This window comes from Tachyglossus aculeatus, chromosome 6 (assembly GCF_015852505.1).
Source record: "Tachyglossus aculeatus isolate mTacAcu1 chromosome 6, mTacAcu1.pri, whole genome shotgun sequence".
NCBI classification, from domain to species: domain Eukaryota; kingdom Metazoa; phylum Chordata; class Mammalia; order Monotremata; family Tachyglossidae; genus Tachyglossus; species Tachyglossus aculeatus.
Genome location: NC_052071.1, coordinates 3,634,803 through 3,650,328, shown reverse-complemented (window position 1 = coordinate 3,650,328; position 15,526 = coordinate 3,634,803). Strand labels below are relative to the sequence as shown.

Below are 15,526 nucleotides of genomic sequence, written 5' to 3'. Positions count from 1 at the left end.
TCAGCAGCACTTAGAACAGTGCTTTGCACATAGTAAGCACTTAATAAATGCCATTATTATCATTATTATTATTCTGGAAGAGGTGAGCTCTCAGCAGCGCTTAGAACCGTGCTTTGCACAGAGTAAGCGCTTAATAAATGCCATCATAAAATAAAAAGTAGGGCCAGGGCCAGGGCTGGGCTGGGGACAGAACAGTGCTTGGCACACAGTAAGAGCTCAATAAATACGATGAATGGAGTCCGGGTCTGGGAGTGAGGTTGTGGGTTGGGGGTCTATAGGGGCCCTGGGCTGGGCCAAATCTGGGGCTGGACCAGGGCTGGGGCCCAGAGGGGCCAGGACTTGGGCTGATAAATAATTTATTTATTTATTTATTTATTTTACTTGTCCATATCTATTCTATTTATTTTATTTTGTTAGTATGTTTGGTTTTGTTCTCCGTCTCACCCTTTTAGACTGTGAGCCCACTGTTGGGTAGGGACTGTCTCTATATGTTGCCAACTTGTACTTCCCAAGCGCATAGTACAGTGCTCTGCACACAGTAAGCTCTCAATAAATACGAGTGATTGAGTGATTGGAGTGGGCCTGGGGTTGGGACACGGCCAGGGCTGGCCCAGAGCCGGGGCTGGATCTGAACTCCCGGGCTTTGCCCAGCACGGACGGGAGGTTCGACGGGAACTCGAGCGGCTGGCACGACCCGGTCTGACCCGCAGTTCCGGGAAATGTCCTTGGACTTTGGCGCTGACGGGCAGAGCTTACGGCTGCAGAGAGGGTCCGGCTCCCCACCGGCAGGCCCCGGGAGTTCTGAGGACGCCCGCGTACGCAGCCAGGAGAAGTGGCCTTTGCCTGGGGAGACTCGCCCCCAGCCCGCCTGAGCAGCTGAGGAGCCAAGGGGCTGCCAAGAGGTGCCTTCCTGGTGTCATGGTTCCCTCTGGCCAGGAATTTCCCAGGGCATGGAGCCCTTGCGGTGGTTTTCCTGGGCAAGGGGTCCTCGGAGCGGTGCTCCCCGGTGGCACAGGGACCACGAGGCTTCCTGCTGTTATGGAGCTCTTGGGGTGGGACGTCTTGCTGTCATGGGGCCCCTCTGGTGCCAACCTTCTCAGTGGGCCTCGTTCTCGCCTGTCCCGCCGTCGACCCCTGGCCCACGTCATCCCCCTGGCCCAGAATGCCCTCCCTCCGCACATCCGCCAAGCTCGCTCTCTTCCTCCCTTCATCATCATCATCATCATCATCATCATCAATCGTATTTATTGAGCGCTTACTGTGTGCAGAGCACTGTACTAAGCGCTTGGGAAGTACAAGTTGGCAACATATAGAGACAGTCCCTACCCAACAGTGGGCTCAAAGCCCTACTGAGAGCTCACCTCCTCCAGGAGGCCTTCCCACACTGAGCCCCCTCCTCTCTCTCCCCATTCCCTCTGCCTTACCTCCTTCCCCTCCCCACAACACCTGTATATATGTATATATGTTTGTACGGATTTATTACTCTATTTATTTATTTTATCTGTACATTTTTTCTATTTATTTTATTTTGTTAATATGTTTTGTTGTCTGTTTCCCCCTTCTAGACTGTGAGCCCACTGTTGGGGAGGGACTGTCTCTATATGTTGCCAACTTGGACTTCCCAACTGCTTAGTACACTGCTCTGCACACAGTAAGCGCTCAATAAGTATGATTGAATGAATGAATGAATGAGGCCTTCCCAGACTGAGCCCCCTTTTCCTCTGCTCCCCCTCCCCCTCCCCACAGCACTTGTGTATATTTGTACATATTTATATTCTATTTATTTTATTAATGATGTTTAGATATCTATAATTCTATTTATCTACTTTGATCCTATTGACGCCTGTCTACTTGTTTTGTTCTGTCGTCTGTCTTCCCCTTCTAGACTGTGAGCCCATTGTTGGGAAGGGATTGTCTCTGTTGCCGAATTGTACTTTCCAAGCGCTTAGTACAGTTCTCTGCACACAGTAAGTGCTCAATAAACACGACTGATTGAGTGAATGAATGAATACAGGTCCTCCCTGTATTCAGAGAAGCAGCATGGCTCAGTGGAAAGAGCCCGAGCTTTGGAGCCAGAGGTCAGAGGTTCAAATCCCGGCTCCGCCAATTAGCTGTGTGACTTTGGGCAAGTCACTTAACTTCTCGGTGCCTCAGTTACCACATCTGTAAAATGGGGATGAAGACTGTGAACCCCCCGTGGGACAACCTGATCACCTTGTAACCTCCCCAGTGCTTAGAACAGTGCTTTGCACATTGTAAGCACTTAATAAATGCCATCATTATTATTATTCCCTCCTATTTTAGACTCTGAGCCCCATGTGGGATGGGAACTGTGTCTGACATTCATTCATTCAACCGTACTTATTGAGCGCTTACTGTGTGCAGAGCACTGTACTAAGTGCTTGGGCAGGATTATCTTGTATCTACCCCAGTGCTTAGTACAGTGCTTGACACATAGTAAGCACTTAAATACCGCTATTATTTATTGTGAGAAATCAGAGACAGCCTAAGAGGCCCAGAGAGACCACATAGATGCAGAGACAAAACCCAGAGAGATGTGAAGCAGTGTGGCATAATGGATAGAACCTGGGTCTGGGGGCCATAATAATAATAATAATAATAATAATAATAATAATAATAATAATGGTATTTGTTAAGCGCTTAAAGACCTGGGTTCTGACCCCAGCTCCGACAATTGTCTGTTGTGTGACTTGGGCACATCACTTCACTTCTCTTTGCCTCTGTTCTCTCATCTGTAAAATGGGGGATGAAGAAGGTGAGCCCTATGTGGAACAGGGACTGTCCAACCTGATTTTCTAGTATCCCCCACAGCACTTAGAACAGTGCCTGGCACACAGTAAGCGCTTAACAAATGCCATAAGTATTATCAAGCACTTAGTACAGTGCTCCGCACATAGTAAGCGCTCAGTAAATGTGATTGAATTATGTGGAGAGATGTCACAAAATCCCGAGAGACCCCAAGAGCCACCGAGAGACCTAAAGGGGGTGGGCTGGGGTTGGGCTGGAACTGAGGTTGGGGCTGGGGCCTGATTCCAGGCGATCCTGGTTCTCTAGGGAACAACTTCTCAGAGGGTGGATGGGTCCTGGGATTCCCGGGAATAGTTCATTGGGCAGAAGGGCAGAGGCCGGAGTCAAGGAATCTGGCCTTCCCACCCGTCCCCAGTTCTGAGCAGGAAGCTGTCCCCTTGGGGGATAACAGACAGCAGATTCGCCCGGCTGCGTACCGTCCTGGGGGTGGACTGCACCATCCCCTGTGGCCCAGGATGCGGGGGTCACCCCCACTCCCTCCACTGGGCCGCCTTTCTGCTGGTCGGGGGTCTCGGGTGGCCACCAAGTCCCGGCGGGAAGACAGACGCGGTGGCCCCCTCTTCCAACCAACAAAGTTTCTGCCTTTATTGTTGTTTCAGAGCAACGAGAGAGTCAAAAGTTACAAAACGGGACTGAGCACGGGCGCGCAGAAAGACCCAGCGGCGGGGGGCCCGGGACCCCGACCCCGGACGAAAAGCGGGGAGTAGGGGGCTGGGGTTTGGGCTCATTTCTGCAGGGATGCACCCCTGTCCCCCCCAGGGGCCTCCGAGAATGGGAGGGGCAGAAGGCTCGGTGCCTCCTTCCTTTCCCAGGCCCATGGGTGACTGGTTCGGGCCACACGTGCGTCGATGGACGAGGCTGCTGGGAAAGGGTTCTGCCCTCTTCCTCTTCCCTCCCAAACCCGTGTGGAAGAGGTCTGGTGGAGGGACCCCCACCTCGGTCCTGGGCCTGGGAGTGCCCTCGAGGGGCGGGGGTCTTCCCGAGGAGCCCGGAATTCGCCCGGAGCGGCCCCCAACCCAACCAGCAGCAAGAGCGGATGGAGCGGATTGGGTTTCCCAGGGGCCAAGACCTTCCCATCTTGATCCGGGGAGGACCTCGGAGACCCAGGGATGGAGCGGTGCCGGGCCCGGGCACAGTCGATTCTACACCCCGGGTCCACGGGCAGCAAAATGCCACCTGTGCCACTCCATCGCCCGGCACAAAAGTCTCCGCTGAGACGGAGTTCCGGGCCTGCCCTTGTCCAGGTTCGGATCGACCCCCTGCCCTAGGCGGCAGACAACGCACTCTGTGTGGGTCAAGGGGGCCGCCCTGAGGCTTCAACCCTCTGGCCAACATCAACCCCCCCAGGCACAACCCCAGGACGCTCCCCATCCCTCCACATCCCTTTCGGTCCCTTGCTCAGCCGCTACTGGAGAGGAAAAAAACAAGCAAATTGTGCTAGAAATCACGCAGCGAAGGACTCGGAAATCTGTCTTCCCCAATTACAGTCTACCCACGAGCGCATCTACGTCTACAGGGACCCAAAAAATCTGTCCCAAGACCCCAGCCAAGCGCCTTGAGCAGGGAACTTCTGAGAGGAAAACCCCCCCCCCATCCCCACCTCGATTTTGGTATCTTAGCAAATACAGCGGTATCTTTGGTTACATGAAATGCACATCTATTCTAATATTTTCTGGGAGGCAGTGGGGAGGGGGAGGAAGTCAGAAAGCAGGCGCCAGTTTGGGAAGTGGAGGCCGGGTTTGGGGGGAGGGAATCCCGGGGGTGGGGAGGTGGGCCAGCCGGATCCGTCCTCCATTATCCCGGGGCTGGGCAGGGAATCAACTAGGTGACCGGGATCTGTGAATGCCCAGTCAGAGCTGCCTACCCCAGGCAGCGCCACCCCCTCACTCAAGTTGTTTGGGGACCCCCCCCGGGGAAGCAATGGGAACTTTGGAAGGTGTCCGTGTCCCCAGACGCAGGGGGAGGCCCCCGTTTCTAAGTACAAGTAGGAAAAAAATTATATGTGTGGGTATATGTGTGTGTGTAAAGAGAAAAACAATGGGGTCTGCAAGGGGTCAGCCGGTGGCTTCCTTGACCGCAGCCATGGGGCAGACTGGGATGGTTAGGCCGGCTGACCCTACCGCGCTTTCGGTCGCAGGAGAAAGGGCGGGCGGGCCCGCGGTCCCCGCTCCATGCCGATGCCCGCCAGTGGGCTTCCTTCCCACATACCGGCCGGACACCGCAGAGAGAGGGGTCATCCCACTCCAGGTCAGGGGGGCCGGCGGCCGGGAATCTCACACTGCAGTGTCACAGCCCCGATCTTGGCCGTCTGAAAGCGGAGAAGCTGACCGCTGTGGCCAGCGGAGCCCCCCCGGGTGCCTCGATGGGAGGAGGAAGTGGGAACCCGCTGAGGCCGGAGACAATTTACACTATGTACAAGAAGGTGGTGGCGGGGGCAAGCGGAAGCGGCCGACAGATTCCTGATGGACAGCATCCCCGGAGGGGGCCGCCCGCTCCCGCCCGGCCCATTGGTTCCTGGGCCCGGATCCCCGTCCACTTAAACTGCAGCCGGGAAAGGCAATGGGGTTCCCTGGCACCCCCTCGGGGCATCCCTGGCCCCGGGTGTGTCCCCTCCCCATCGTGAGGCTGGGCAGGAGAATGGTGACAATGGGGGGAGGTTTTGGGGCCTGGCGGGAAGCCCCAACTCCACCCCAACAGGCTCCGATCCCGGCGCCTCCCACTGATAGATGACCCCTGACCTCCGACCCCCGCCAGGAGTGAACAATTGTTTCGGAAACATCCTGAATCGCTGAATCGGCCTGCACTCATGCACAATCCAGTCTCTTAGCCGGACTGTTCCGGTGGCTCGTTCCCCACAGGGTTGGCAATGCGTGGGTGTGTGGGTGAGTAGGGGGCTGTGAACGGTGCCCGCGGCCCGGCTGGCAGGGCCCTGTGTCCCGAGAGGTTAGTCTCCCCTCTGCGGGGGGTTGGCTCCGCTTTGATGGCTCTCATCATCTCCGGCAGCGTGAGGCCCCCCCAGGACCACCCGGTCGCTGGCGGGCAGAGATGGGGCACAGACTGGACGTGGGCCAGATTGCATAGAGGGTGGGTGGGGGTTGGGGGGTAAGGCAGAGGGGAGCAGGGGGGCAGGAGGTGGGCTGGGAAGGGAGGTGGAGGGAGAGGAGGATAAAGAGGAGAGGGAAGAGAGAGAAGAGGAGGCAAAGGAGGGGGGATTCAGGGCGGGGATGGGAAAGCGGGGCAGGCAATTCCTGGGAGAAGTCTCGGGGTGGGAGCACCATGGGTGAGGCGGAGGCTTCAGATGTGCCCCGGGCTCCAGCGGCCCGAGGGCGGGCAGGTCCAGTCCGCCCAGAGGGGGGACCCAGGGGCAGGGGGAACTGGGTGTCTGCCCATTAAGGGGATGACAGGGGTGGGGACTGCATTGGGCACACAAGCTGGAGGGAGGAGGGGCAGAAGAGAAGGGCAGAGGAAGATGGTGGGGGGCTGAGGGGGAGGGTGTGGTTGAGGAGGGGCGTGGAGGAACCAGCAGGAAGGACTAGGACACAACTCTGGGCTGGCGCTGGTGCCCTGCCCCGGGAAGAGGAGAGCAGGGCAAGGCCGGGCCCAGTGGGGAAAGGCTGGGCGGGACCGGAAGGGACGGGGGTCCTCACTGCGCGTGGAAGTAGATGGGCTTGACCTTCCCAGAGAGGATCTTGGGCACCTGTACAGAGATGATCTCGGCCATCATTTCTGGGAAGTCCACGCTGACCATGTGACTCTTGATGAGCAGGTCGAAGGTGAACTGGTGCAGCTCCCGGGCGATCTGGCAGGACGGGGGTGGCACGGAGGTGACCCGGAGGCCCGCGATGGGGGCAGGCCGGCCAGGGCTGGGATGGGGCGGGGCGGGGCCGGGACCCCCCCCATTACTGGCTGCGTGGAGTCCAGTGAGTTGGGGCTGGGCTGGGGTCGGGGCTGGGCTGGGGTGGGCCCGGGTTGGGCTCGGGCCTGGGGCCCTGTGTTACCGGCTGCACGGAGTCCAGCAGTTTGGTGAGTTGGTAGAATCTCCTGGAGCAGGATGTGGGATTCTTTCTCTTGCAGGCGATGATACGATCGAGTTCCTTTATGTAGTTCATCCGGAGTTCGTCAAAGAACTTCTGATTCTTCAGGCCGTCCACGGGAACTGAAGACGGACATGGACACGGACGGGGGGGACGGGGGAGAAGGGAAGTGGACACCCTCAAATCTGCTGCAGCCAGGGGTGGGAGGCGTGCGGCAGGAGGGGCAGAGATGCTAAGCTGGGGTGGTGGGGGCCAGGTCTGCCAGGGTCCTTTATTTTATTAATAATAATAATAATAATGATGATGATGATGGTAGTTATTAAGTGCTTACTGTGTGCCAAGCACTGTTCTACAAGGTGGTTACAAGATGATCAGGTTGTCCCACGCGGGGCTCACAGTCTTCATCCCCGTTTTCCAGATGCGGGAACCGAGGCCCAGAGAAGTGAAGAGAACTTGCCCAAAGTCCCACGGCTGACAATTGGCGGAGTCAGGATTCGAACCCACGAGCTCTGACTCCCAAGCCCGGGCTCTTTCCACTGAGCCACGCTGTTTCTCTACAAGAGCAGGGGCTTTAGAGTCAGAGGGCATGGGTCCAAACCCCGGCTCCGCCAACTGTCAGCTAGTCCACTTCTCTGGGCCTCAGTGACCTCATCTGGAAAATGGGGATTAAAACTGCGAGCCCCCCGCGGGACAGCCTGATCACCTTGTAACCTCCCCAGCGCTTAGAACTATGTGCTCTGCACATAGTAAGCGCTTAACAAATACCATCGTTATTATTATTATTATTCCTGGAACCTCTTAAGGGACCTCGACAGCAGTGACTGGTGACCCCAAAGCTGGCAGCTCTGTGCCCAGCAGCCTGAGGAGCGTCATGACGCCGGCTCTGCCCGCAGCCTTGGGAAAGCCCCGTGCTAGCGGGCCCGGCAGCCTGGCATCCCCGACAGGCGGTCACTCACTGATGCTGAAGAGCAGCAGCGCCTTCATGCACAGGAACTCCTGCGGGGTGATCTGCAGCCACCCGAACTCCTGCGACAGGTGACGCATCCGCACGCATTGGCTGTACATCCGGGACTTGTGCATGCGGTACCTGTGGAGTGGAGTCACGAGACTTGGCAAGGGGCTCCCACTCAGAGCCTTGGCACAGCCCAGCCAGGGACCTACCGGCACCGGAGTCTCCACACAAGCCCACCCGTGCCGATCCGCTCTCCCCATCACCCTCTCGTTCGTTCATTCATTCATTCAATCGTATTTATTGAGCGCTTACTGTGTGCAGAGCACTGGACTAAGCGCTTGGGAAGTACAAGTTGGCCACATGTAGAGATGGTCCCTACCCAACAGTGGGCTCACAGTCTCTCATTGCCCCACCCACACCCCGGCCCTCCTGTCACCTTGCCCACTCCCTGACAGTCGCGCCCACGTGCCAGCCTTGCCATCCTCAAAAATCTCCAGTGGCATCAAGCAAAAACTCCTCCCTCTCGGCTTCAAGGCTGTCCATCCCCTCACCCCCTCCTACCTCACCTCCCTTCTCTCCTTCTCCAGCCCAGCCTGCACTCTCCGCTCCTCTGCCGCCGCTCACCTCCTCACTGGGCCTCATTCTCTCCCGTCCCGCCGTCGACCCCCAGCCCACGTCCTCCCCCGGCCCGGAATGCCCTCCCTCCGCACATCGGCCAAGCTAGCTCTCTTCTTCCCTTCAAAGCCCTACTGAGAGCTCACCTCCTCCAGGAGGCCTTCCCACACTGAGCCCCCCTTTTTCCTCTCCTCCTCCCCACCCCCCCAGCCCTACCTCCTTCCCCTCCCCACAGCACCTGTATATATGTTTGTACAGATTTATTACTCTTACTTGTCCATATCGACTATTCTATTTATTTTGTTAATGATGTGCATCTAGCTTTAATTCTATTTGTTCTGACAACTTGCCACCCTACCACGTTTTGTTTTGTCGTCTGTCTCCCCCTTCTAGACTGTGAGCCCGTTGCTGGGTGGGGACCGTCTCTCTATGTTGCCGACTTGTACTTCCCAAGCGCTTAGTCCATTCATTCATTCAATCGTATTTATTGAGTGCTTACTGTTTGCCACTGTACTAAGCACTTGGGAAGTACAAGTTGGCAACATATAGCAACGGTCCCTACCCACGGCTCTGCACACGGTAAGTGCTCAATAAGCATGATCGAATGAATGAATCCCTCAGCCCTGCCCCTGCCCGTCATTCCCCACCCCTATGGACAAGCTGGCACCCGCCTTCCAGAACCTGTCGCCCGAGACCTCTCCCGCCGAGCCCCCCGCCCTCCGGGCCGCGGCCACTCACTCATTGAACACGAGGTCGGGGGCAAAGTAGAGCATGCGGGAGTTGACGTTGGTGAAGGAACGCCAACCCATGGCGAACACCATGAGCCCCATCCACGAGTACTGGATGACGGACATCTGGTCGTCCACGTGCAGGTTCCGGAAGCCTGGAGGACAAAACGAAACAAGAGGACAGGTGTCAAGACGCCTGGAGGACAAACGCAGCGAGGGGTCACGGGGGGCCGAGAGCCACGGGGAACGTTCTACGTTTCACTACCGGCATCTACACTCTGACCCGGAGCCCTCCCGCTGCAGGGCTTAGCCCTGTTTGCGGGAGTGCGTGTGTGTTTGCGTGTGTGACCGTGTGTGAGGGTGCGCTTGAGGATATGTGTGCGAGAGTGCCAAGTTGTGTGGGAGAGAGTGAGGTTGTGTGTTTGGGAATGTGCGTGAATGTGTGTGGAGTGTGAGAGGATGTGTGTTGTTCTGACGTCTTGACACCTGTCCACTTGTTTTGTTTTGTTGTCTGTCTCCCCACTTCTAGACTGTGAGCCCGTTGTTGGGGAGGAACCGTCTCTATATGTTGCCGACTTGTCCTTCCCAAGTGCTTAGTACAGTGCTCTGAGCACAGTAAGTGCTCAATAAATATGATTGAATGAATGAATGAATGTGAGCCCGTTGGGGAGGGACCGTCTTGATATGTTGCTGACTTGTCCTTTCCAAGCACTTAGTACAGTGCTCTGTGCACAGTAAGCGCTCAATAAATACAATTGAATGAATGAATGAATGAACGTGAGCCCGTTGTTGGGGAGGGACCGTCTCGATACTTTGCTGACTTGTCCTTCCCAAGAGCTTAGTACAGTGCTCTGTGCACAGTAAGCGCTCAATAACTACGACTGAATGAATGAATGAATGAATGAATGTGAGCCCGTTGTTGGGGAGAGACCGTCTCGATACGTTGCCGACTTGTCCTTCCCAAGCGCTTAGTACAGTGCTCGGCGCACGGCAAGTGCTCAATAAATACGATTGAATGAATGAATGAATGAATGAATGTGCAGGAACTGGCACACAAACAAGCTGTTGCTCCCCCACCTCGTGTGTACGTGTGTGTGTGTGTCTGTGTGTGCGTGAGAGAGAGTGTGTAGTGTGTGAGGGAGTGTGGGTGTGAAGGAGTGTGTGGGCGTGCGTCTGTCCACGCTACTACCGCGCAGGGCCTCGGCCCACCTGACACGGGCGAGCGGCTGTTCTCCCAGCTTGTGTGTGTTTGTGTAGTGTGCGTGTGTGTGTGTCCCCACGTCCCCGTCCACGCTCTTACCGGGCAGGGCCTTGGCCCACTTGACGATGTGGACGAGCTGCCGCTCTCCCAGTTCATTGAGGCTGGTCAGCAGGACGGCGAAGGAGTCGGGCTGGTTGTTGTCGTGGCCGGCGCAGACCACGCCGGGCTCGATGGCCTCCAGGACGTTGAGGAAGATGGGCTGGCACTCGTAGCTGTCCATGTGGGACAGGCCAAGCGGGGGGCCCGGCTCCTCCGGGGGGCCGCCGCCGCTGCCGCCCGCCGCCTCGCCCTCCTCCTGCAGCTTCAGGCTGCCCAGCTTCTTCAGCTTGCGGGCTGGGGGCGGGAGGAGGGGGCCTCAGCCGCCGGCCGGCCCAGCCCACGGAGACTGTGAGCTCACCTTTTAGACCGTGAGCCCACTGATGGGTAGGGACTGTCTCTAGATGTTGCCAACTTGGACTTCCCAAGCGCTTAGTACAGTGCTCTGCACACAGTTAGCGCTCAATAAATACGATTGATTGATTGATTGATTGAGGGGACGCTGGCCGGGGGCTGGTGGCCACAGGCCAGTGTTCCAGTGACTTCCCCAGGCCTCACTCCCATCCACCATGGAACCTCCTCTGATTATCCCTCCTCTCCCTATCACGCCTGCTCCAGGAGGCCTTCCCGGATTATCCCCCTCTTCCCCATCACTACCCCTCCAGGAGTCCTCCCAGGATTAACCCTCACCTCTCCATCTCGCTTCCAGGAGGTCTTCCCGGCCTTACCTCCCCTCCTCCAGGAGGCCTTCCCTCATTACCTCCTCAGCTCCCCCATCACACCTCCGCCAATCAATCCATTTATTGAGTGCTTACTGTGTGCAGAGCATCATCATCATCAATCGCATTTATTGAGCGCTTACTGTGTGCAGAGCACTTTACTAAGCGCTTGGGAAGTACAAGTTGGCAACATATAGAGACAGTCCCTACCCAACAATGGGCTCACAGTCTAGAAGGAGGCCTTCCCTGATTAATAGTGTTGGTATTTGTTAAGCGCTTACTACGCGCCAAGCACTGTTCTAACAAGTTTATCAGGTTGCCCCACGTGGGACTCACAGTCTTAATCCCCATTTTACAGATGAGGTAACTGAGGCACAGAGAAGTCAAATGACTTGCCCAACGTCCCACAGCAGACCAGTGGAAGAGTCAGGATTAACCCCTCATCTCTCTGTCCCACCTGCAGGATGTGACACTCAGGATGAGCCCCTTGGCAACTGTGGGGTCTGTTAAGTGCCTACGTTGTGCCAAGCACTGTGTCAAGCACAGGCGTAGATACAGGATAATCACATTGAACAGGGTCCCGGTCCCACTCGGGGCTCAGAGTCTAAGGGGGAGGGAGGACAGGAATCGAATCCCCATCCATCCTTGGAGGCCTTCCCAGATTGAGCCCCCTCCTTCCTCTCCCCCTCGTCCCCCTCTCCATCCCCCCTGCCTTACCTCCTTCCCTTCCCCACAGCACCTGTATATATGTATATATGTCTGTACGCATTTATTACTCTATTTATTTATTTATTTTACTTGTACAGATCTATTCTATTTATTTTATTTTGTTAATATGTTTTGTTTTGTTCTCTGTCTCCCCCTTCTAGACTGTGAGCCCACTGTTGGGTACGGACCGTCTCTACATGTTGCCAACTTGTACTTCCCAAGCTCTTCATACAGTGCTCTGCACACAGTAAGCGCTCAATAAATATGATTGACTGATTGATTGATCCTACAGAGGAGGAAACTGAGGCCCAGAGAAGTCAAGCGATCTGCCCTAGGTCGCCCAGCGGGCGAGTGGCAGAGAACCCAGGTCCTCTGACTCCTGGGCCCACCAGGAAGTGTTAGAGGTGGGCAGGGGGAGACCCTGTCCTAATAATAATAATAATAATAATAATGGTATTTGTTAAGTGCTTACTATAAGCACCGTTCTAAGTGCTGGCATCCAAGCTAACCAGGTTGGACACAGTTCCTGTCCCACATGGGGCTCACAGTCTTCATCCCCATTTTTACAAGTGGGGTAACTGAGGCCCAGTGAAGTGACTTGTCCAGAGTCACACAGCAGACAAGTGGCGGAGCCGGGATTAGAACCCAGGTCCTCTGACTCCTGGGCCCAGGTTCTTCCCACCAGGAAGTGCTAGAGGGGGGCAGAGGGAGACCTTGTCCTAATAATAATAACAATAATAATAATAATGGTATTTGTTAAGCGCTTACTATGTGTCAAGCACTGTTCTAAGTGCTGGAATCCAAGCTAATCACGTTGGACATTTATTACTCTATTTATTTATTTATTACTCTATTTATTTATTATTACTCTATTTATTTATTTATTTTACTTGTACCTATCTATTCTATTTATTTTATTTTGTTGGTATGTTTGGTTTTGTTCTCTGTCTCCCCCTTTTAGACTGTGAGCCCACTGTTGGGTAGGGACTGTCTCTATATGTTGCCAACTTGTACTTCCCAAGCGCTTAGTACAGTGCTCTGCACACAGTAAGCACTCAATAAATACAATTGATTGATTGATTGATTGATTGATTGGACACAGTCCCTGTCACAAACGGGGCTCACAGTCTTCATCCCCATTTTTACACGTGGGGTAACTGAGGCCCAGAGCAATGAAGTGACTTGTCCAGAGTCACACAGCAGACAAGTGGTGGAGCCAGGATTAGAACCCAGGTCCGGACTCCTAAGCCGATGCTCTATTCACTAGGCAATTCTGCTTTTCCGCTCCCTTCTCCTCCCCGTGGGGAGTCCAGCGGCCGTGGCCCTCGGCCCGCCCTCCGGAGACCACCCGAGCGGGCCCCCCAGCCCGCCCGGTCCCGGCCCCTGGCCCGAAGCCAGGCCAGGGGAGCTTGCCAGGGCAGGCAGCTTTTCCACTGGAAAAATCGCAGTGCTAATTCGGAGCGGTCGTATTTCCACAATTGTGCCTTAAACTGACATTAAAAACAAATGGGAAAACAGGCCGCGCTGTGCGGGTCAGGGTGACCGGCTAAGGGAGAGGGAAACAGAGGCGGGAGGCGGGGGGCGGGCCTGTGTGTGGGGGGGGGGGGGAACGGCGCTCTGCCAACCTAGCGGAGGCCGGACGGCAGCACCAGTGTGAGAATGGCTTATTAAAGGACACTGCAGCCGGATGGCAAGCAGAGGAAGCCCAAAGTGGCAGACAGGCCCTCTGCTAAAGGGGCAGCCCCCTGCTTCCGGGCCTAGTCAGGGGCTGGGGACAGGGCTCAGTCCCATCCCCGGCCCCTCCGGACCCCCGGCCGGTAGGGTTGTGGTGCAGGGGGAGACCGGGTTACTTGGGGGCTGCCCCCACTCCCCTGTGCCCCCCAGCTCCCATGGTGTCCTTCACCCTCCGGCTCTCATGGTTCCCCTCACTCCCTATGCCGGCCCCCAGCTCCTATGATTCCCTTCACCCCCCAGCTCCCCTGGTTCCCCTCCCTTCTCCATGACCCCCGGATCCCATGATTCCCATCACTTCCTCATGCCCCCCAGCTCCCATGGTTTCCCTCACTCCCCTGTGCCCCTCAGCTCCCATGATTTCCATCACCCCCCAGCTCCCCTGGTGCCCACCAGAGCCCATGGCTCCCCTCACTCCCCCATGCTCCCCAGCTTCCATGGTTCCCCCCACTTCCCTGCCCCTCCAAATCCCACGGTTCCCCTCACTCCTCCATGCCCCCCAGCTCCTGTGGTTCCCCACTGCCCCATGCCCCCCAACTTCCACAGCCCTCCTCACTCCCTCGGGTCCCCCAGTTCCTGTCTCCCCTCATCCTCCCAGCTCTCTCAATTCTCCCGACTCCCCTGTCGCTCTTGAGTCCCCTAGTTCTGGAGCTCCCCGGGCTGCCCCAACTCTTCAGGTCCCCCAGCTCCGCCAGCTCCTGCCAGGGCTTCAGCTGACACCGCAGCACTCGTGGGAGGGAGTTGGAAGGGAATCTGGACCTGGCTCCAACAGTGAGGGGTGGGGGCCACAACACAGACACCATTTCTGGGATGGTTAGGTGACGCGTGTTGCCGTGGGAACGTTATCAATGCCAGTCTATCAGAAGCCTCCCCCGGCTTCCCACGGCTCCTCCCGGGCTCTTTCGGTTTGATTTTACCTCTGGGGAATGAAGTCTTGGGAACCCTTTCCTCTGGGGTGTCCTTGCCGCCTGGCTCTAGACTGGAAACTTGTTGTGGGCAGGGAATGTGTCTGTTCATTGTTCTACTGTTCCCTTCCAAGCGCTTAGTACAGTAAGCGCTCAATAAACATGATCAAATTGAACTGCCCACTTGGAAAGTGTTTTCCACACCTCTGTCTCCTTCTAGACTGTGAGCCCACTGTTGGGTAGGGACCGTCTCTATATGTTGCCAACTTGTACTTCCCAAGCGCTTAGTACAGTGCTCTGCACACAGTAAGTGCTCAATAAATACAATTGATTGATTGATTGATCGATTGTCTCAACAGCCACAAAGCTTTAGGACAGGGTTTCCACTCAGCGCCTACATGGACAGTCCAAGTGGAAACGTTTTCACAACAGCCGTCTGCCTCGACGGCCCCTCCGCCGAGTGTTCTGAACGAACCTGTTCCTCCGGAAACACCTGTCCCCCGTTCCAGCCCCTGACCCCACGGGTCACTAGACCTTCAGGATGCCCCCCTGGACCAGCCCGGCCTGGACCACCCCGCTGTGGCCGGCGGACATGACTCCGCGCTTCTGCCTTCCGTCCGCCCCCTTCGCATCTAGCCGCAACACAGCTCTCCCCTTCTCCAAAGCCCTTCTGAAGCCACGTCACCTCCAGGAGGTCTTCCCTGATTAATCCCTCATCTCTCCAACACCTCTTCTCCAGGATGACCTTCCCTGATTGCCCCCTCACCTCCCCAACTCAACTCCTCCAGGAGCTTTCCCGGATTATCCCAATCACACCTCCTCCAGGAGGCCTTCCCCTAATAACTCCCCCCTCCCCATCTCATCTCCTCCAGAAGCCCTTCTCTGATTAACTCCCTCACTTCCCCATTTCATCTCCTCCAGAAAGCCAGATTGATCCCCTCACCTCCCCATCTCATCTCCTTCAGGAGGCCTTCGCTGATGAACCCCTCATCCCAGCAGTTAGAACAG

General features: G+C 56.3%; 1 protein-coding gene across 2 annotated transcripts in view; it reads right to left on the bottom strand.

The window, feature by feature from the left end:
- Nucleotides 1–5,969: 5,969 nt before the first annotated feature.
- AR (androgen receptor) overlaps nucleotides 5,970–15,526 on the bottom strand; it is a 77,050-nt gene continuing 67,493 nt past the window's right edge. For both annotated transcript variants that reach the window (XM_038748453.1, XM_038748454.1), the window contains exons 4-8: nucleotides 10,459–10,752; nucleotides 9,169–9,313; nucleotides 7,820–7,950; nucleotides 6,828–6,985; nucleotides 5,970–6,628 (exon numbers count right to left, since the gene is read on the bottom strand). In XM_038748453.1, the coding sequence (XP_038604381.1) occupies nucleotides 6,473–6,628; nucleotides 6,828–6,985; nucleotides 7,820–7,950; nucleotides 9,169–9,313; nucleotides 10,459–10,752 (884 nt within the window). In that variant the 3' untranslated portion in view covers nucleotides 5,970–6,472. The remainder of the gene's footprint in view (nucleotides 6,629–6,827; nucleotides 6,986–7,819; nucleotides 7,951–9,168; nucleotides 9,314–10,458; nucleotides 10,753–15,526) is intronic.